Source organism: Rattus rattus, chromosome 2 (genome assembly GCF_011064425.1).
Source record: "Rattus rattus isolate New Zealand chromosome 2, Rrattus_CSIRO_v1, whole genome shotgun sequence".
Lineage (NCBI taxonomy): Eukaryota > Metazoa > Chordata > Mammalia > Rodentia > Muridae > Rattus > Rattus rattus.
Window position 1 is genome coordinate 13,272,860 of NC_046155.1, and position 23,534 is coordinate 13,296,393.

The 23,534-nt window shown below is 34.5% G+C and overlaps 1 protein-coding gene across 1 annotated transcript; it reads left to right on the top strand.

The window, feature by feature from the left end:
- Positions 1 to 9,657: 9,657 nt before the first annotated feature.
- Positions 9,658 to 10,602, top strand: LOC116891852 (olfactory receptor 5B2-like). The gene has a single exon (XM_032893224.1). It carries the CDS (start codon positions 9,658 to 9,660, stop codon positions 10,600 to 10,602), a length of 945 nt encoding a protein of 314 aa, XP_032749115.1.
- Positions 10,603 to 23,534: the final 12,932 nt, after the last annotated feature.

Below are 23,534 nucleotides of genomic sequence, written 5' to 3' on the forward strand. Positions count from 1 at the left end.
AGAAGTTACGTATTGCTCCTTCTAATGGGTTCTTTCACAAATATTCTAGTTATAATCTAGATTTACTAATGTCTTTCTTCTGCAGCATAGTCACTAAAGTTACAAAAGTGTAGAGATGGAAATTGAAATGGGTGAATAGGCCCCAGACGGAATAAAATGCTATTTGAATGTGAGACAGGAATAGATATTTAGAAATTAATGTTTTTGTTGTTTTGATCATTTATTGACTTACTGAAAGAAATTCACAAATATTTTCTTCAAGAGAAATACTAGTTAAATGGTCAAAAGATTCCACATGCTGTTATTTAGAACTCTGTAAGTTATTAACTACATTATTTATCTTATAAATTAATATTTGTTGACTGCAACCTGTATTTTTTCCGTGGAATTTAGCATTATTTGGATTTGGATAATATGTTTTCCATCATTATGAAAAGTAAGCCATTACTGAAATTATTCTAAAATCAAGATTCAAGATTTCTGTATGACCAAAACCTTACAAAATAATGTTATGTAAATTGAAATCTTTGTACTCTGTTTAAGAAACTCTCAGGATAGTCTTTATCGCATTTTATATTAAAACATTTGATTTGTGTCAGGTATGAATATCATACACTATTTTGAAAATTACATTAATGAAAACACAAGGCCCTGAATTTATAAAAAAGAGCAAGTCTGAAAGTATAAATTATGAAATGGAGGAAGAGAGAAAAGGGTAAAATTAGAAATATATTTCAAAAGAATAGCAGTAAATTATAATAATAAAATAACTGAAAATATAACTGTTATCATGCACTCCTAAAATGGGCCTACAAAAATCTTTTATAAAGTACTTTTAAAAACTTATAAAACAATATTGGTTGTGAGTTCTTTAGCATTATAATCTTCCATTTAAATATTAAATTCATTTTATTCCTGGCAACGTATACTCCAATTCTCAATACAAATTAATCAAAGTGCCAATGCATGAAGACAAAGTTCTCATTCAGAAAATAGTAGCTGAAGAAATCATAGAAAAGAAAATACAAATAAACTCTTCAAAGATTGAGATACAAAAAATTTCACATGATTGTAAAATTATTTTAAAATTAATGTGCTAAATGAAGACATTAATTTTCCAATAACCTTCTTAAAATGCATTTTTGACTTTTGTTCCTCAAGCTGTAGACCAAAGGTCTAAATATAGGAATAACCATTGTATAAAAAAACAGATGCAATTTTGTCTGCATCCATTGAGTGATTGACAATAAAATACATGAAATATAAGGGAACCAAAAGAAGATGGACAGTGATAAGATGGGAAGCACAGGTAGAGAAAGCCTCTGTGGTTGTCACAGGATGCAAATAAAAAATGTGTTTAAGATAACCAAGAGATGGAAAACAACATCCAGCCAAGATGAGGGAGGGTGATTTAAGGTGTGGGTGTCAGAACAAGAAATAGTCAACAGTGGGGAATGTTGAAAGCATTAATCATATTTGAATGACAGAAGGGAAAGACGAAGTAGCAATATGGATAGAGGATTGAGGATTCCACATGTAGCAACAAGTGGCACTGCTTGTCATGACAGAGGTTTGCACACTGCTGTACATTGAGCCATATGCCATTGAGGCAAGGACCAAAATTTTCAATAGCAATAAAGGCTACAAAGAAGAACATCGAGCAGCACACCCATTGAAGGATATGGTATTATTTCCTGAAAAAAGCTTCCATCACCTTTGGGGTTATTGCTGGAGGCATAAAACACAGTCCACCAGGAGAGGCTCACAGAGGAAAAGTACATGGGGAGTGGAGTCTGGAGTCAAGGAGAACCACATGATCATCCAAGATTTCCAAACAGTGTGATCAAAATAAATGAGAGTGAAGATAATAAAACAAAGGATCTGCAGTTCTGGGGGGCATCTGTTAACCCTACAAGTCAAATTCAGTAACCTCTGAAATATTTTCCATCAAAAGTCATTTGGGGAAATATGACAAAGTTCCTAGAATAAATAAAGAAATGTATATTTGAAATATCAATGGGATTTAAATATGACTCAAGCACTTTTATACAGTTCATATTTTCCCAGTGAACAAATAGTATATAAGAAGATGAAATATATGCTAGAGAACCAAAAAGCTTTTTGTTTATTTGAACGTGATAAACATGTACACTTAGTTTATTTTGATATGAGAGATGGCTTATATAATTTTCAGGCTCAATTTGTTTCCATTAACTAGAGTATGTGGTACTGCCATAAATCATACTATATTCATTATTATTGCTTGAAAAATATTGTACATTTTACACATTACAAGTTTTTAATCAGCATTAATGAGAAACATGTGACTTGCTTTATTTTCATAAACCTGAAAAATGGATTTTACCTATCATATATTTCCACACTACCTTAAAAAGACAGGCAATAATCTGGGAATCTGATCCCAAGCACACTGTTTTGTTTTGTATTTTGTTTGTTTTTCCAAATCATGGAGTTTTTTTGACTTGTCCATTTGAAACATTGCCACTTGAAAGAAACTGATGACATTTTCATATATTTCCACAGGAAAAATATAAGTTCATAACTTTCCAGTTGAGGAGGAAAACTGCAAATTCATTTAATTTCCAGCGCGCCCACTTTTTATATAAACTGATGTCATTCGCCATCTATCAACATGTCTTTATGTTTGAGATATCAGAGAGAAAACAGTACAATTGTTCTGATTCTTCCATAGAGACTTGGTGCATTTTTAGGAAGTCATATTGCATTTCATTATCTAATTTCCTCACCTGCACAATGGCGCATATGACAAATGACTGGTTACTGGTTACAGTATGAAAGGGACTGTACCCATGAAAACTTCTGTTTCTGAAATGTTGAGACATTCTCAACTCTCAATATCTTTCCATATATATATATATATATATATATATATATATATATATATATATATATATATATGCTGAATGTGATATTTTCCACCCACCAACTTACCCCAACTTACAGGTTACTCCTATGGTTTTCTTTGTGTATAGTTATCATCTTCACCTCTTCTAAAGAGAATCTTCTGCTGCTGATCATCAAAATATAAATAATGTAAAGCAGTGTAGTGTGGTATAAATAAGGCAGAGAAAATAACTCAAAGATTTGAAGAATGACTATTCTACATGTATTACCATTTCCCATTGATTTCACCTGAAAAAAATTTAAAAAGCTTGATTTTTTCCCTTACAGTTGTATATTTTAATACTTACCATTGTTCTAGAAAGACAAGTAAACCAAGGTTTGTGGTATTGTGCTAGAAGTAGACAACTACATGAAATACTTGTTGTATGAAAAACTTCATGCCTAGTATATTGGTCTGGCAAACACATTCACAAAAACACTGTAAAAGATGCTCATCTTCCCATCTGTCACAAGCTCAGCTATACAGAAGAACTCTGGCCTGTGTGTGCTTTTGTCAGTATCAAGGCAGTTGTTGCAAGCTCCTGACATCCCTCAGGAATATCAGGGTAAATAGTAGATATCTCTGGAGTCTTGTGATCCCATATTTGCCATTTATCTTCAACTTAAGGAGTCATCAAGATGTTTGGAATTTTAGTGGAGATTCCTTATGAGGACGTGATAAAACAGATATTTATAGGGAAATTATTTTAGTTATCAGGAAAACTTGGCCACAATAAGTTAGGCAGGAAAAATAAAAGCCCACAGAATCCCTGTGCTTCTAGCATTTATCTTTGTCACATGGTTCTAAGGCATCATTCGTTTTCCTTCTGGTTGTTTTATAATCAAACATCAAACAAATGTCTTGTAAGAATTTTCTTTTTCATTTCTTTTTATAAATTTATCAACATACACATATGCATATTCCTCATCTGAGAATGAATGTGATACATTATCACAAGTATACACTATGTAGTGTTTTTGGAGTAAATAAGGGAAATTTGCATTTTTCATATTGCTGAACCAGTTATGAAAACAACCAAAGTTTGCTTTTATATTTCTTTAAAATATTTCTTTTTAATACACTAGGCTTTTTTAAACTAAAATAATCTTTTTATTGGATATTTTTATGTATTTGCATTTCAAATGATATCCCCTTCCTCCTTCTTCCATCCCACCTCTCCCTCTCTCTGTGAATATGCTTCCACTTTCACCCATTCATGCCCTCCTCAACTCCTCTGCACTTCCCCACACTTGGGAAATGAGGCTTCACAGGACCAAAGGCTTCTCCTCCTATTGATGGCAGACAATGCCATCCTCTCCTAAATATGTGGTTAGAGTGATGGGTCCTAGAGCTATGGGTCCCTCCATATGAACTCTTTGATTGGTAGATTAGTCCCCAGGAGCTCTGGGTAGCCCAAAAGATCAGAATATCCATGAAACAATTCATAGATCATATGAAGCTGAAAAAGGAAGGACTGTGCATGCATCAGTCCTTAGAAGGAGGACCAAAATAGTCAAAGGAGGAAATACAGAGACAAATAGTGGAGCAGGAACTGAAGAAAATGTCATAAAATGATCTTATTTCATAGTACAGTTATAGCTAATGCTTTTTTCTCTTTAAGAACAGAAGCAATACCCATAAAGTCTCAACATGACTGAGTAAATATGAACTGAACAAGGACAACAGCAGTAGGCATATCAAAGTGAGAAGTCAAAGACTATGAGCACCCAACCTCCTGGAGATAAACAATTACAGACAATTAAAAAATTCTAAGAGTGGGAGAAATTGTCTTTTCTGGAAAAAAGCATACCCATTAGCTATCGACTAACAAATCACTAGCTAAAAGGAGTATATACAGGGGTTGGGGATTTAGCTCAGTGGTAGAGTGCTTGCCTAGCAAGCACAAGGCCCTGGGTTCAGTACCCAGCTTCGAAAAAAAGTATATATAAGTACATACAAATATATATAAATATAGATCATGTTATATTTTAAATATACATTTGCATGTATGTATATTTGCATCTATATTGAGGCAGCAATAATCAGTGAAAATAGGCCATGAATTTGAAAGATAACAAGAAGGGCATATGGGAGGGGTTGAAAGAAAATGATAAAATGAGAAATTATGTAATGATATTACAATCTTAAAAACAATAGAAAAAATAAATGATTTAAATCTACTTTCTATGTATTGACCTTTCATTTGAAGTTCTATAGCAGAAATTTGTTTATTTATTGTTCACATAGTCATGAACAGTTATGAATCTAGGCAGTGGCCCAGGATTTTCCTTCAAATATTATCTCTGTTTTCTGTTTAATGTTCTCTTGGTATCAAATTTAACTCCCCAAACTTCAGTGTTACATTTGTAAAAAAAATATTAAGTGAGTACCCCTCAAATAGTGATTTACTTCCAAAAAAAGAACATAAGACATTGAGAGGAGGATGTGAGGTGGATCATTTTATTATTATAGTTAAGAATTTCATATGTGTCAAAATAAATTTTATATGCACCCTAAACTTCCTCTCTCTAACTTCCCTAGGTTCTTCCAAACATGGCCAAGCTACATGCCTTCTTCTTTGTACTTTAGTAATTCATTAAATTCAATTAGTTCTGCTAAAATATAGATATATGTGGAGCCATGGACCAGAGCATGGGCAATGTACTCTGGGCAAAATTCCCAAAGAAAAATGACTCTTCCTTACCCCAAACTTCTATCAACTACCAGTATTTTTTTAGTCATGCACCATATCATACCTATTTGTGTGTACCTGTACAAGTAAAAGTTCTGTGTGGTATATGATTGATTCACATGGGACTGTATATGGAAATCAAATGCCAAAATTCAACATCAGGAATGCCCTACATTTTCTTTGACTGGAGGTAATTTATTGACCCAGAGACATATTTCTTTTCATGATAGATTTAATCAGATGAGAAATTTGCCTGTTTACTAAAGAGACCTATGGTTTTGTCATATGAATTAAGAAAGTTCTTCAAATGTAAACTCCAAGTCAGTGATTCAAGGTCATATTCTTATTTCAGATGATAGCAGAACTGATGAGTTGAGGAAGGCATTATGGAATGAGAGTGGAAATTCAGTTTTTTACTAAAGAATGGCTTATCTATGGGAACTCCTGGAGTTTGATCTTATTAGAAACCTTATAGGTAGTAGAAAGCAATAGAAGATGTGATGTGACACAGTGACATTAACTGGTAGGGAATAATGTGATTCTCCTTGTTCCGCTTCTTGCATTTTATTTGGTAAAAGAAAAAGTAAAATAAAAATTATTAATCACATACAATTTTCAGTAGTCCATATTTAGTTTCCAGAATTCAAGAATGAAAATGGATACAAGGAAAGAAAAATTACACGTAGAAAAACTCTCATAGGAATATTTCTTTCAAATGACAGGAGCATTCAATACTTGCATGCATGACTAGTCCAAGTGCTGAGAATAAAGCACTGAGTGTTCACTCCTAAAGAGAACAAATATATTAATCCTCCTACCACCTTTTAGACTCAAGAGACATCGCTGAAGAGCAGCTGAAAGAATATAAGAGCTAGAGGATGTGAAGACCTCTGAAATAATATCTTCTAGATCCTCTGGACATAACATTTTTATTATAACCATGAACATAGCAGGTGTAGCTACCTGTATAACACCAAATGAGAAAAGCATCCAACACAGATTTGTTAGTTGATCACCAGGCCTCACCTCTTAGTTGAAAGTTATTGGAAATTGACAGTTACTGGAAGAGAAAGAAACATTATTTTTTGAGGATGAAACAACTGTATATTTCCCATTCTCAAGTGCATACTCAACAGCCACAAAAATAGCTCACTGGACGTATTAAATTATCAAAATCAGTAATATTTTTAAAAAGACATGTAGTGGGGAAGGAGTCATAGAAGGAATTATAGGAAGAGTTGGGAGGGAAAACTGGAGGGTAGGTAAATAAATATAGTATTCATTGTATACATGTATGAATTTCTCCAAAGTAAAAACAGTTTCAATAATTATAAATAAATTAAACTTATTGCACATGCTTTAAAATATGGTTTAACAAAAGTAAAGGAAGATAGATATAACTGAGGCAAGTACCATGGACTTTCTATGTGCTTTGAAACAAATAAAACAAGATTCATATGCAGTTGAAATACATCTACATGATTGCCCTCAAAGGAATTATTTTCCCTAGAGAACTCCAAGCCTGAGCAATTTTCTCCAGATTCCTACATAGTAAGGTATATAGTCCCATCTTACTTCATATGAGAATACTTCAAATGGGCCAGAGACTGAGCAGTCTTTTGATCGTTATGTTTTCAAACTGTTAAATAAATTGTCTGCAAATAACCTTCACACTGAGTATTTATGTTTTAGTGTTCAACTGTACAGAGGAAAATTCAAGGTAATTATTACAATTGACTTATTCTCAAGATAGTGCATACTAAAATTTTAAAAATATATTCCTCTCAGCTAGTTTTCGATATTATTCAGGAAGTATGTGGGAATTTTTGTTTATTTTCAAAAGGAAGAAACTGTGTCTGATCAAACAATATAAATTCTAATAATACTAAAAATATATTTAGTAAATGTTAGACTTAAGGTAAGGTATCTTAGTTCCTTGTTACTAATCCCATCATATCATGATCCTTTAGGATCCTTAGAATTTTGAATAGAATATTTTTGAAAAATGATTTTTCCAAATATATTTCTGTATTAGTGCAATGGTGAACTTCTGGTTCTAGACATATAATCCTGTTTTCTGTTATCCTTCATCCTAATGGGTAAAATTTTATATTCAATAAAAATATTAAAATTTCAATTGACATGGAAACAATGAATGAGCAATATCATGTCTAAAGATTTGAAGTCAGATGTGGATATTTGACTCCCCTTAGAATTTTCCTATTTATTTTTTACTATTTTTATTATTTTACTTAAAATTTTACTATTTTTCCCTTACAACTATGATAAGAGTAGAATGTTAAACTGAAAATCATGGTATGATGAATACAAAGATATTTATCAAATGCCAATGCTTCTTTTCTAAAATAATCAAGAAAAACCTATGATAGATAATGCTGTGATTGGGTTGTTGATAAATTCCTAATATTTATTGTAGTGTGAGCTTTCCCAAAGAAGGTAAGAATATATCTTCATATTTCAGGGTGTCATCCTTAATATATTGTGGTCTTTATTCCATTTTTCAGAGTTTTCCACAATCTTATTCTTTTTAAATTTAGAAATGATCATTGTGGAATGATTTTAAATATCATATATACTTTGAAAAGTAGAGGTAAATGGGAATTTTGAATAATGCTATACTAGATGTAGACTCATATAGCATTATTTAGAAGATTCGTTTTCTAATCCACTGAACTGTAATATGTAGATAAATAGATATACATATATGTATATCTCTCTATATGTAAATATATATGTATATATGCATATATACATATATACTCACACATATACATGTGTATGATATATAAATGTACATAAATATTAATATTTGTACAATTTAAGATGTATATGTTCATATACACTATATGTTGAAATGATGTGTGATTTCTCTTTCAATTATCTAAAGAAACAAATAACTATAATAATTTCTTCATATTTATAAAGTTGACAAACGACACTGCAAATGTTCACATTCTAAGTACAAACACTTTTATTACTCTATCTTTATATGACTTTGTTGTTGAGAATAATATGGATTATCTTGATGGCCAAATTAAAAAAAACAGATATCATAGAGCACAATAAATATTTCTTCTAACAACATCCATACTTTTAGATCTTCTGTGGCTTAATTTATTTAAGGTGTGAAATACAGTGTAGCTAGGCTAGGCAAGGAGGGTTGAAGGACAATGGTTGTTAAAAGGAAATCTTTGAACATAAATTAAAATGTGTATTGAAGGATCAATTGGTTTTTTTCATTGCTTTAAAATGGAAAATCTACATAGGAGAACAGAATATAAAGTCTACTAGAAGAAAGGACAGGGAAAATGGCACCATGGATAGATTCAATCACAAACAAGGCACCTGTTTGGACCTTTCTCTTACCTCTCCCAACCAGAAGGATTATCATTCTCCATTCAAGCAGTATAATGTAACTATTGCTTATCAGCTTTTTCCCATTAACTATCTAATTTTACAAGAATTATTTAGATAGGCCCAAATAATAAATGCATTATTTATGGATTGAGAAGTTGGGTAGAGACAAGTATCTTTTTCATTAAGTAATAACAATGATAAATGAATATTTCTATAACTTTTCACAGAATATACATTGCCTACCATTATATCTTCTTTTAAAAATCATCTCTGTTGTCTGGACTAGCCTGCAATGACACATTTGTTTTAATGAATATAATATTTGGTTATTTGTGAATTACTCTACAGTTTAGTTTGAAGCATTAGAGTGTATACACTAAATGTAATGATTGAACACGAACTGAATAAACTTAAAATCAGTATATAAAGAAAAGAGATTAAAAATGGCAGCTTAGCTTATTTAACTTTGCTCTGTGTATGTTTATATAAACTTAAATAATTTTCTCAAAATTTCCTCTCATTTGTAGGAAAATTTTGACTAATCAGTTTGATTGCATTGAATATTAAATCTATCTATGCATATAATATTCCAGGGTTGTGAGCCTTTGTTCTTTTAAGTTTGTCCATTTCAAAGAACATCTGTGGTCCAAGAAAAACAGCTATGAAGAACAACACAGAAATGAGTGATTTCATTCTCCTCGGACTAACCAAAGCACCTGGGCTTCAAGTTCTTCTCTTCATGATGTTCATATTTATCTATGCCTTTACTTTGGTGGGGAATCTTGGAATGATCCTTCTGATATTGCTGGATGCTCATCTACACACCCCTATGTACTTCTTCCTTAGTAATCTGTCCTTGGTAGACTTTGGTGCTTCCTCAACAGTCACTCCAAAGGTCATGGCTGGACTCCTTACAGGAAGAAATGGCATTTCCTACAATGGTTGTGCTGTTCAGATGTTCTTCTTCGTATTTTTTGCCACTGTGGATAGCTACCTCTTAGCCTCAATGGCATATGATCGTTATGCAGCAGTGTGTAAACCCTTACATTATACCACCACCATGACAAAAGGTGTCTGTACATATCTGGCTGTTATTTCCTATACTTTGGGCATTTTGAATGCTTCCATGCAAACAGGAGATACCTTTAGCCTCCCTTTCTGTGTATACAATGTGATTAATCACTTCTTCTGTGATATTCCAGCAGTGAGGATTCTGGCTTGCTCTGATAAACACATTAATGAGATGATTCTTATTCTTGTATCTAGCTTTCACATCATATTTGCTTTTCTTGTTATCTTGATTTCCTATTTACTCATATTTTTGAACATTTTGAAGATGCATTCAAGTGAGGGATACCAGAAGGCTTTTTCCACATGTGCTTCTCACCTCACTGCAGTTTTCACATTTTATGGAACTGTCACCATAATCTACTTAAAGCCAAGTGCCAGTCATTCCATGGACACAGATAAATTTGTGTCTGTGTTTTATACTATGGTAATCCCCATGCTGAATCCTATGGTGTACAGCCTGAGGAACAAAGAAGTTAAGAATGCATTAAAGAAGGTTTTTCAAAAGGCAAAGCTATGTGTATATGCAGTACCTTAATGATGCAAACTAACAAAACGTTAATTCGTTTATCATAAATGGGATTTATTTACTAAAATGTTAATGATAATGTGGAATACTTACAGCATATAATTATACCTAGTGTCATTTTTTCTTTATCTGATGCATGTATGCACACATATACTTTAAGTCTGGTTAAACATGTTATGTAATGCTTGCAAGACTGTTTATAATAAAGTTTATAAAAAATAATTAAATAATTAAATTTAATATATATGGTTAATAAAAATATATAACTGATGAAATCCAGGAATATTTTAAAATGTGTTGATACAAAATTTATAATAAATAGATAAGAAGCATTTATTTATTACTCGTTTATCTGATAATAAAAATATCATTATTTCACAAATTTTAAAGGAAAGTATTTTAAAAAGGGGGAAATAAGTCATCTTTATCACACAGTTTATGAAAATCATCCTTCCACATTTTCTAAATCAAAAACTAATAATACTCCATTCAAAACAGCAATACCTTCTTTGTCTCAATGTTTAAAATAGCTAATGCCATTACATTAATAACATTTTAGTTGATGTATATAATCTCCTAAATTTCCTATGCACTCAACCAATTTTATTGACACTAAATTCTTTCTATTCATGTACAACTCTATGCAAGCTTCTGGCTTTAAACATTACCACTTGAAGATGTCTTTGCACAAAAAAATTTCTTCATTACCTTTAGTTTCTTAATTTAATGTCTATTGAAAATAGATCCCTGAGAAATCTATGAAATGCTACATGATATTCAAAGCACAATTGATGTCCTTTTCTCTATTTTACATTTCATAGTATATATCAATAAACATTTCTTCATATTTTTCTTCATAAATGCATCTATCTTCCTAAATTTAATAAATATTACATGATAGAAGAAGCTAGATCTATTTGATTCATAGTTCTGTTCTCAGTAATTCATACATTGTCTTTTATATAGACACTAAAATATTTATTACATTAATTATTGAATTAGTACAAGTTCAATAAAATTGTAAACATGTAAATATTAATAAAATGTATTAAATATTACATGAAGATTACATTAGTGGAGGTCTGGGATTACAGTTGAAATATTAATTTATGTTGACATTTGTTGTGAAAATGACACATTATCTAATAAACTACATATTTTTTCAAATTACTTACATTTTCTCATTGTGAACCAAATTTAATTAGCAAATTATTGCAAAGAGACTATCATTCTTTCACTCTGTTTTGAATGACACATTCATCTTGTATTGATTTGTGTATTTTTCAGTGATTTCTAATTTTGTATATAACTAACCACAGACTTATTCATATTTCATCATTGTTTTCAATATTTAATTTTTGTTTTAGAGTGCATACAAAATAATCAATGAATTAGTTACTGATTAGTTACTATGATATTCCATGTTGATCAATATAATATACCAGCAATGCCACTGCTTCAGGTAGAACAATAAATAAAGAACTGTATTTTGTTAGAGAATAATATCTAGAATAAATTTGTTTTAGTTACTAACATATGAAACGCATGATAAGTACCTAAGAATTCTACAGCATGTTATATTGACTTCACACATACAAGTATGAATGGGGAATTTAAAAAACATTTTCTGAGCATTAAAATAATTCTAGGGTCTATGATGTGACTTCTTGATAGAACACTTGTCTTGTGTTTGCAAACCCTAACTTCAGTCTTACTGCCACAGAAAAACCACGTGATAAAGTCCATGTTGAATGGGTAGATGTATGATATATATATATACATATATACATATACATATATATATACATATATACATATACATATATATATATATATATATATATTAAACTCTCTCCAGATGAACAGAACCGATGCAATATACTAAGATATATAAAATCTTTAGCAGAGAAGAATGGAAATATATAATTCTAAAGAACAAGAAATCTCCATGTCTGTAATTTTGAAGATTAACTTATTTGTTCAAGAAGTCATGAATAATATTATGTTTATTACAATAAAAGCTTACAATTTAAAATAAATCTCAGTCATGACTTTGACCTCCAGTCTATGTATCAGGACATGCTCACCTGTCCAACCATTGCTTCAAACCAAGGACAAAGGATGTATCAAGTTCATCCTTCCTCTGCCTGATTGTTCAATTGGACATGCAATGCATTGGAGGATATTTGCCCATCTTGGATATGGTAGTATGTACTGTATAGTGAGCCAAATAGATACACAGAACTTTTTAGATTCCTAAACATGTTTAACAAATTCCTTACATAGCTCCTGACATATGTGATTAATAAAATTAACCATCAGAGTAACAAAAATTCTAGAATGTAGACAATTCTATATAGGTTTTAAACTTGTGCAAACTTGTACAGCCATCATGGAATTCAGTGTAGTGGTTCCTTAGAAATTTGGAGATCGGTCTGCCTCAAGATCAAGCTATACTACTCTTGGCTATATACCCAAATGTTACTCTTTTCTATCATAAGGATACATTTTCATCACTATTTCCATTGTTGCTCCATTGATAATATCCAGAAGTAGAAATAACCTAGATGCCCCTCAATAGAAGCATAGGTAAAGAAAATGTGGTACATTTGCCCAACAGAATTTTACTTAGCTATTATAATAGCATCATGAAATTTGCAGGTAAATCAATAGAACAAGAGAAGTCATCCTAAGTGAGGTAACCCGGACACCAAAAGATGAATATGCCTTATATTTACGTATATTTGGATATTAGCCCTGGAATAAATGGATACCAAGACACAATCTAAAGTCCCAAAGAGGATAAATACAGGAGTAGGAACTGGGAGTGTGGATTAGAGAGGCACATAGACCTCCCGGGTAGTGAGAAATAGAATAGATCTAATTGGTGGATTGTGAGCAAGAGTTGGGAGATGAATGAGAGGATCAATTTGAATAGTAAAGTAGACAATGAGAGGGAAGAGGCTATAAATGAGTGGCATTTGGAAGATGATATAAAGGCATAGTTCACTGGAAACTTCCTAGAATATATGAAGGAGATAGTAATGAACTCTATAAGTAACTGTGGAAAGGGAGTTTCAATTGGCTATTACTTATAACCAAACAAAAATTTCACTGCTAGGACTAAGTTACATCAAATCAAGTTGTTGGCCAAGGGGATCAAATAGAAATTTCCCAAGCACCCGGGACACTGAAAAGACAAAAGGGAGCTCACCACAAGCTGACTTAGGGTCCTACTATTTAAGGGAAATCATACACAACTAATTGAACAGAGGGAGGTTGAGCTGGTACTACACAGAACCGTCCCCTCTACTTAATAATGTCTTTAATATGGAAAATACACTGTAGAGCATCAAAAACGAAATGTAAACTCAGCCACAAAATCTTTGATTTATACTCTTTTCTGCCTAGAGAAATGCTGGCATAACATTTGTAAGAGTAACTATGTAATATTTGCTATGACTTAAGGCCCACTCCACATGATGAAATCCACACCTGATACTACTTCAGTGACTAAGAACCAGAGACCATATAACCCAGAGATTAATGGTAAAACCAAACAATACTGGAATAAAACAACAAAGAAATGGTGATAAAATTATTCCTAATGATATTCTGATATAGTCAAGAGAGGCTTTTTCCTGCAGCAGATTGGAAGAAGAAAATACAGAAACAGCCAAATATTTTACAGACACACACACACACAGAGAGAGGGAGAGAGAGAGAGAGAGAGAGAGAGAGAGAGAGAGAGAGATGAGAGAGAGAGAGAGAGAGAGAGACAGAGAGAGAGACAGGGGGACAGAGAGGAGACAGACAGTTCCAGAGAGACAGAGAAATGAAGAGAGGGAGGAAGGGAGGTAAGTTTCCTTTAAACATATGTCTTTAAGTGGAATGCCTGGCTGCATCAGGTCTCTCATTTCAAAGCTCCAGGAACCCCAAAGAAGAGGATGCAGAAAGAATCAAAAACCAGAGGGCACAGAGGGCACTGAAAGAACATGGCCTTATAAATCAAATAAATCAAATGAGCAAAATTCATATTTACTCTTAGATACTGAAGGAGCAAGACTAGAGCTTTAGTAAGTCTGCAAAGGGTCATCTAGTTAGGCCTTCCTCCTTTATACCTTTAAGTATGTATTTTATGGGATTCCTGAGTGTGGTGAATAAGTTGGTCTTACACCTTCTATTGGAGCTTTGGCTTTTTGTTGATTTTATCTTGTCCAGCTGTCATGTAAAAAATAGTTTGAATAAAGGGTGAAGGATAAAAAGGAAAAGTAATGACTCCAAGCCAGATTTTCAGGTCATAAACTCTCTTGATTATGAGGCTATATGGCCTCCAGCCTTAGTTTCTAGAACTATGGTTTGAGAGGCATCTTTGTTTGTCCAACAGCACAAGCTGTCTATAAGGTTCATTTAGCCTAACTCAGGTCATACTTCGCCTGTAGTAACTAAATTTATGAAATTTCTTATCAATATAACTGAAACACACCCAAGGAAAGGAGTCTACCTGACCAGTTGAACTACAAAAGCAAAAATATTGATTAATCATAATAGCATGTCATTCATGAAACCCCCTAGTCCTCTTGGAGTGCTTTCTAATGAAAACCACCTAGACCAGACCAGTGTCCTATTATTGAGTTATGGCCATACCCTAGAAAATGCAATTTTTTTTCAAATTTTTAATTAGTTTATTCATTTACTCTCCCAATGTTGCTCCCCTCTCAGTCCTCTCTCCCGCAGTTCCACATTCCATTCCTCTTCCCCTTGCCTATAAGAGTATGCTCCCCTCCAGGGTTCCCACTTTCATGGGTCCTCAAGTCTCTCAAGAATAAAGTGCATCTTCTCTGACTGAGTCCTGACAAAGCAGATCTCTGCTTTATTTGTGCCATGTGCCTCATACCTACCCATGTATGCTCTTTGTTGGTGACTTAGTCTCTAGAAGCTGTGAGGGTCTGGGTAAGCTGAGATTGTTTGTCTTCCTATGGGGTTTCTCTACACTTAGGCTCCTTCAATTCAAACATAAGGGTTCCTTACTTCAGATCCATGGTTGTGTGCAAGTATGTGCTTCTGTATCAGTCAGCTGCTGGTAAGGCCTCTCAGAGTACAGACATCCTCGGCTCCCATCTGTAAGCACATTATAGCTATTGTATCAGGGCTTGGTGCCCTACCATGGGATGGATCCCAAGTTGGTCTGATCATCAGACACATCTCAGTCTCTTCTCCATTTGTGTCCCTATAGTTCTCTTGAACAGAAAGAATTCTGGGTCTGGAATTTTTACTGTGGATTAGTAACCCTTTTGCTCTGATTGATGCTCTGTCTCTTTGAGTTCCTCCTCCCCATTGTTGGGCATTTTGGCTAAGTTCTTCCCCATTGAGTCCTTAGAATCTCTTACCTGCCAGGTCTCTGGTATTCTCTAGAGGGTCCTCCCACCTACCACCCCCTGATGCTGTCCATCTCCATTCATTCTGTTGGGCCTTTGGCCTTCTCTCCTGCCCCCAACCCCTCATACTACATCCCATTATCATTTACTCCTCCCCTTCCCCTCTCCCACTCTAAACCCTTCCTTCCCCTGATTCCCATGACTATCTCCTTTCCCCTTAGAAGTGGGGCTGAAAAATATTCACTTGGCCCTTTCTGTTTTTTACACTTACAGTCTGTGTATTGTATCCTAGGTATTCTGTATGTTTGAAATAATATCCACTAATCAGTGAATATATACCCTTTATATCTTTTTGGGTCTGAGTTACCTCACTCAAGATTATACTGTCTAGTTTTATCCACTTGCATGCAAAATTCATGATGCCCTCATTTATAATGGCTGCAAAGTATTCCATTGTGTACATGAATCACATTTTCTGTATCCATTCTTAGCTGAAGAATATCTTGGTTGTTTCCAGCTTCTGGCTATTACAAACAAGGGTCCTGTAAACATGATGGAGCACAGGTCCTTGTGGTATGGTCGGATGTCTTTTGAGTATATGCGCAATAGTGATATAGCTTTGTATTCAGGTAGAGCGATTTCCAATTTTCTGAGGAACAACCAGATTGATTTCCAGAGTGCTTAGTTTGTAATGCCACCAGCAACAAAAGAGTCTTCCCCCTTTCTCCAATTGAGTTAATTTTGTATACTACAACTGTGCTAAAGTTGTTTTTCAGCTGCAGGAGTTCTCTACAGGAATTTTTGGAGTCATTTATTTGTAATATCATATCCATGAATAGTGACAGACATCTTGACTTCCCAATTTGTACCCCTTTGATCTCCTACTGTTGTCTGTTTCCTCTGGCTAGAACTTAGAGTACTAGGTTGAATAAATAGGAAAAGAGTGGGCAGACCTGTATTGTGCTTGATGTTAGTGGAATTGCTTTAAGTTTCTCTCCATTTAGTTTGATGGTTGGTTTTCTGTATGTGCCTTTCACAATATTTAGGTACCAACCTTGAATTTCTGATCTCTCCAATAGCTGTTTATTATTATTATTATTATTATTATTATTATTATTATTATTATTATTATTATTAATTTTTACACTCTAGATTTTATTCCCCTCCCAGTCTATCCTACAACTGTTCTACAACCCATGCGTCCTCCCCGTCCACCCTACCCCAGTGTCCCCACGGATATCCCCATCCCACCTAGCTCTAAACTGCTAGACCTCTAAACTTCCTGGGGTCTCCAGTCTCTTGAGAGTGAGGTGCATCTTCTCTGACTGAGCACAGGCCCAGTGGTCCTCTGCTGTATATGTGTTGGAGGCCCCATCACAGCTGGTATATACTGCCTGGTTGGTGATCAAGTTTCTGAGAGATCTCAGGGTCCAAGTTAATTGAGAATGCTGGTCCTCCCACACAAAGTCACCCTCTTCCTCAGCTTCCTCCAGCTTTTTCCTAATTCAACAACAGGGGTCAGCAGCTTCTGTTCATTGGTTTGGTGCACATATCTACATCTCAATCTTTCAGCTCCTTGTTGGATCTTTTGGAACACAGTCATAATAGGTCCCTTTTTGTGAATGCCCCATTGCCTCAGTGATGGTTTCAGGTCTTGGGGCCTCCCCTTGAGCTCAATCCCACTTTGGGCCTCTCACTGGACCTTTTTTTCCTCAGAATCTTCTCAATTTCCATCCCTGCATTTCTTTTAGAAAGTAATAATTAGGGGTCATAGCTTTGATTGTGGGATAGCAAACTCATCCTTCACTAGATGCTCTGTCTTTCTGGTGGAGGTGAATAAAATAAATTACCTCACCACACTATAGGGCATTTCATCTATGGTCCCCTATTTGAGTATTGAGAGTCTCTAACTTCTCATGTCTTGGTATGTTCTAGAGTGTCCTCCCAACCTCCTTCCTCCTAAGGTCACATGTTTCCATTCTTCTTTCTGGCCGTCAGGGATTCAGTCCTTTCCCCCATAGAATACCAGATCATATTCCCCTATCTCCACACCCCCATACCCACACCCTTATCCCATTTCCCTCCCTCCCTCCCTATTTGTGGTTGCTTTATTTTCCCTATCAAGCTCTGAATTTCTCTTTGCTTGTTGGGTCTTTGTGTAGTTTAGGTATCAGCAAAAATGTGGCTTCATAGAACAAATTAGGTACTGTTCTTTGTATTTCTATTTTATGGAATGCTTTAAGAAGTATTGGTATTAGGTCTTCCTTAAAGGTTTGATAGAATTCTGCACTAAAGCCATCTGGCCCTGAGCTCTTTTTGTTTGGGAGACTTTTAATGATGCTTTCTATTTCCTTGCAGATTGTGGGATTGTTTAGATAGTTTATCTGGTCCTGATTTAACTTTAGTACCTGATATTTACTTAGAAAATCATCCATTTCATATAAATTTTACAGTTTTGTGGAGGATTAACTTTTGTAGTAAAATGATTGTTAAGGTTTCCTCACTTTCTGTTGTTATGTCTCCCTTTTCATTTCTAATTTTGTTAATTTGGATACTGTCTCTATGCCCTGCAGTTAGTTGAACCAAAGATTTACCTATGATGTCGATTTTCTGAATGAGCCAGTTCATTTTTTTTTCATTCTTTATATACTTCTCTTTGTTTCTACTTGGTTTATTTCAGCTGTGAAATTTGATTATTTTCTGCCATCTCTTCCTGGTAGATGTGTGTGCTTCTTTTTGTTCTAGAGCTTTCATATATGCTATTAAGCTGCTAGTATATAATATCTCCAATTTCATTATGAAGGCACTAAGAGCTATGAGTTTTCCTCTTGACACTGCTTTTATGGTGTCCCATAAGTTTGTGTATTCTGTGTCTTCACTTTTGTTAAATTCTAAACTGTCTTTAATTTCTTTCTTTTCTTTCCTGACCAAGATATCAATGAGTAGAGAGCTGTTCAGATTCCATGTGTATGAGGTCTTTCTCTAATTTTTGTTGTTACTGTAGATGAGAATTATTCTGTGGTCATCTGATAGAATGAGTTGGATTATTTCAATCTTCTCGCATCTGTGGAGGGTTGTTTTGGTTTTGATTATATCATCAATTTTGGAGAAGGTACTGTGAGGTGCTGAGAAGGAGGTATATTCTTTTGGTTTAGGCTGAAATATTCTGTTGATAACTGTTAAATCCATTTGGTTCATAATTTCTGTTTCTGGTATTCATAATTTCACTGTGTCTCTGTTTAGATTCCATTGAGTTCAATGATTTGTCCATTGGTGAGAGCTGGACTTCGATGTCTCCCCCTATTTTTGTGTGAGTTTCAATGTGTGTTTTGAACTTTAGTAATGTTTCTTTCAGAAATGTGGGTACCCATGCATTTGAGACATATATGCTCAGAATTGAGAGTTCATCTTGGGGAATTTTTTTTCTTTGATGAGTATGAAGTATTCTTCTTTATCTTTTCTGATAACTTTTTGCTGAATGTCTATTTTATTAAATATTCATATGGCTACAACAGCTTGTTTCTCTGGACTATTGTCTTGGAAATATTTTACCAGCCTTTTACTCTGAAGTAGTGGCTGTCTTTGTCACTGACTTGTTTTTCCTGGCAGCAAAATCCTTGATCCCATTTATGCATACAGTCTTTTACCCTATGTCTTTTTGGGAGGTTTGGGGGTTGATTCCATTGATATTGAGGACCAATGATTGTTGCTTGCTGCTCTTTTTGTTGTTAGAGGTGGGTTTATGCTTTTATGGTTCTCTTCATTTTATTTTTTTGAGAAGATTAATTTCTTGCTTTTTCTTGTTGTAGTTTCTCTCCTTGTGTTTGAGTTTACTTTCTATTATCTTCTGTAAGGTTAGATTAGTGGAAATATGTTTGTTAATTTTTCCATGGAGTATCTTGGATTCTTCATCTCTCGTAATTGAGTTTTGCTGTGTAATTTAGCTGGCATTTTTGTTCTCTTAGGATCAGTATGACATCTGTCCAAGATCTTCTGGTTTGTAGAATCTCTGTTGAGATTTCTGGTGTAATTCTGATAGGTCTGTCTTTATATGTTAGTTGACCTTTTTTCTCTACTACTTTCAATATTCTTTCTTTGTTTTGTGCGTTTGGCATTTTGATTATTATGTGAGAGGAGGAGCTTATTTTCTGGTCCAATCAATTTGGGGTTCTGTGGGCTTCTTGTATGTTTATGGGCATCTCTTTCCTTAGGTTAGGGAAGTTTTCGTCTATAATTTTGTGAAGATGTTTACTGCCCCTTTGAGTTGAGTATCTTCACTGTCTTACCCCATACACTCTTCTACAATACTCTCTTAGCTCAGCCTTATATTTGGTTATGATTCTCCACATCTGTTGCTGTGAGCTGCTGGTTTTTATTCTTTCAGAGAACAATTCTGCTAGATTTGTGTCTGCAAGCATAGCAGAGTATCTTTAATATTGTCCGAGCTTTGCTTGCTCCCATGGTATGATTCTCAAGTTGTGCCAGTCCTTGGTTAGTCATCCCCTCAAAACAGTCTCTGTCTTATTCTTGTACATCTTTTAGACAGGAAAATTTTTAGTTAAAATTTAGTCGGTGGGTTATTGTTTCCAACACTCCACTGAAATTCCTGCCTAGCTACAGGAGGTGGCCATTTATAAGTACCCATATCCTCAATTGATAGAATTACGCTGGCTTTATATAAGGTGCATAATTTCATGGCAGTTTAAACAATAAAAATAAGAAAAGTGGAATAAAATTTTGCCAAATTTAAATGGTAATAAATAATTGTGAATTAATAAACTCTAAACTTAATTTCTAAATTTTTCAATCTTATGTGTATTCTTAAAAACTAGCTAGCTTAAGTTTTAAATCTGGATTCTTTATAAAGTTCCTGTGTAATGTCTCAAGTCCTATTTTTCCTTACCAATGAAGTACTATCCAACACACAACACACACACACACACACACACACACACACACACACACACACACACACTTTGAAGGGCATGCTGTAGCTAAACTTGCTGAACATCAAAGAAAAAGGTGGTAGAAAGTTGTACTTTGTTTGAGGTGGACATCCTGCCAAGATTTTCAGAGGAAGAGTAGATACAAATAAAAATTTTAAAAGTATCAAACTTGGGAATAAGCATATCTGTTTAATGACAGTTTACCACTGTGATTAACCTATGTCACAAAACTGATAAGACAAAGAAGAGATTTTAAGAAGGCATGTCTTTTATCAATGCATAATACAAGCTTCAAGGAAAAAATAACAATAGTCTCTGTGCAAATGTAAAGAGACAATATTATTTTGCTCAGTTTGAGTTTTTTCACGAAGAAATATTAGAGAGCATAGTAGTCAGAATGTGGGAGAAAACACAAAAGGGAGAAGGAAGCTTCAAGCTTGCAAGACTATCATGAAAGTGAAGCCCAGGAATGTAGTATGCACCTTGATCTGACCAATATGAAGTTACTTGACTCAGGATAATACTATCATGATTGCACTTGTCAGGTTGTGCTCCACATCCAGCATATTCCTTTATATATGTGCCTTATTTACTTAATCCTCAAAGTAATACTACAGTGTGTTTTTGTGACTGTGACTTTCTTTATTTTGTGGATAGAAAAATGATATTCTGCGGAATGATGCTACAACATCTCCTAACTTGTAAGGAATTGCTCCAAAATTGTTTTTCCCCAGTAATATAAATTCTTTCTTTCTATATCACTTAATTCACTCACTTGACAAATTGAATTTTTGAGTTAAGCTTATTGCCATAACTCCAAGTATGCCTCCAAAACTGCTATGCACAAGGGTTAAAAACATCAGTCTATTCAGAAGTATATTTATTTAACTACTCATTTTCAGTATGCACACAGTATGCACTGAAATTTTGTCTGAGATGGTGAAGATGAGAGACCATTGTACAGGAAATAATATTTCATTTGTTTCCTTGTAATGAGTCAGAATTATTTTTCAAAAATTTTTATTGGTTATTTCATTTACATTTCAAATATTATCTCCTTCCCCGTTTTCCGTTCACAAACCCACTTTCCTATCTTCCCTGCTCTCTCCTTCTATGAGGGGCTCTACCACCCGCCCACTCACCCACTCATATCTCACTGTCTTAGAATTCCCCTATGCTGGATCATCGAGCTTTCACAGGTCCTAGGGCCTCCCCTTCCATTGGTACTAGACAAGGAGATCCTCTGCTAAATATGCAACTGGAGCAATGGGCCCCTCTATCTGTATTTTTGGTTGTTGGTTTAATCCCTGGGAGCTCTGGGAGCAGTGGTCTGGTTGGTTGCTATTGTTGTTTTTCCTAAGGGGTTAGAAATCCCTTCAACTACTTCAGTACTTTCTCTACCTTTTCCTTTGAGTTCCCCTTGCTCACTATGATGGTTGGGTGCAAGCCTACAAACATGTATGTGTCAGGTTCTGGCAGAGCCTCTCAGGGGACAGTTATACCAGGCTCCTGTCAACAAGAGCTTCTTAGCATCAGCAATAATGTCTGGGTATGGTGGCTGCATATGGAATGGATTCCATATTGGAGCAGTCTCTGGAGGGCCTTTCCATCAGTCTCTGCTTCACTGTATGTCATTGTATTTCCTTTAGACAGGAGCAAATCTGGGTTAAATTTTTTGAGATGTGTGTGACCCCTCCCTCAACCAGGGAACATTCCTAACCTATGGATATGCTTTCTACAGGTTCTCTCCCCCACTCCTTAGTTATTTTAACTAAGGTTATCCACATTGGGTCCTAGGATTCTCTTGCTTTCCTGGCATCTGGGACTTTCTGGTGGCTACCCCAGTTGGCCGTCACCCATTGTGCACACCTCTTTTCAATTTCATGACATGCTGCACATGGGTCTCATCTCCTTCCACACCTGCTCCTGCCCTCCATTTTCCCCTCCCCTACTTTCTTCCTCCCAAGTCCCTTCCATTCTCTACCCAAATCTAAAACTCAGGTGACAGCAGATGATAGTAAGGATGTGGAGAAAGGGGAACAGTCCTCCATTGCTGGTGAGATTTCAAGCTGAAATAACCACTCTGGAATTCATTCTATTGGTTCCTCTGAAAATTGGACATAGTAGAACTGAAACACTCAGCTATACCACTCCTTAGCATACACCCCAAAGATGCTCCAACATAACACAAAAGCACATGCTCCTATATGTTCATAGCAACATTATTTATAATATCCAGAATCTGGAAACAACTCAAATGTCCTTCAATAGAGGAATGGATAAAGAAAATGTAGTACATTTACACAATGGAGTACTGCTAAGCTATTAAAAATAATGACTTCATGAAATTCATAGGCAAATGAATAGAATTAGAAATTAACATGCTGAGGGAGGCAACCCATCACAAAAGGACACACATGGTATGTATTAACTGAAAAGCGTATATTAGGAAAAAACTGTGGAATACCAATGATACAACTCACAGACCATATGAAGCTCAAAAAGAAAAACAAAACAAAACAAAACAAAAAAAACAAAAAAAAAACAAACAAAGTTTGGATGCTTTAGTCCTATTTGGAAGGGGGAACAAAATAAGACAGGATTTTATGTATCCCAT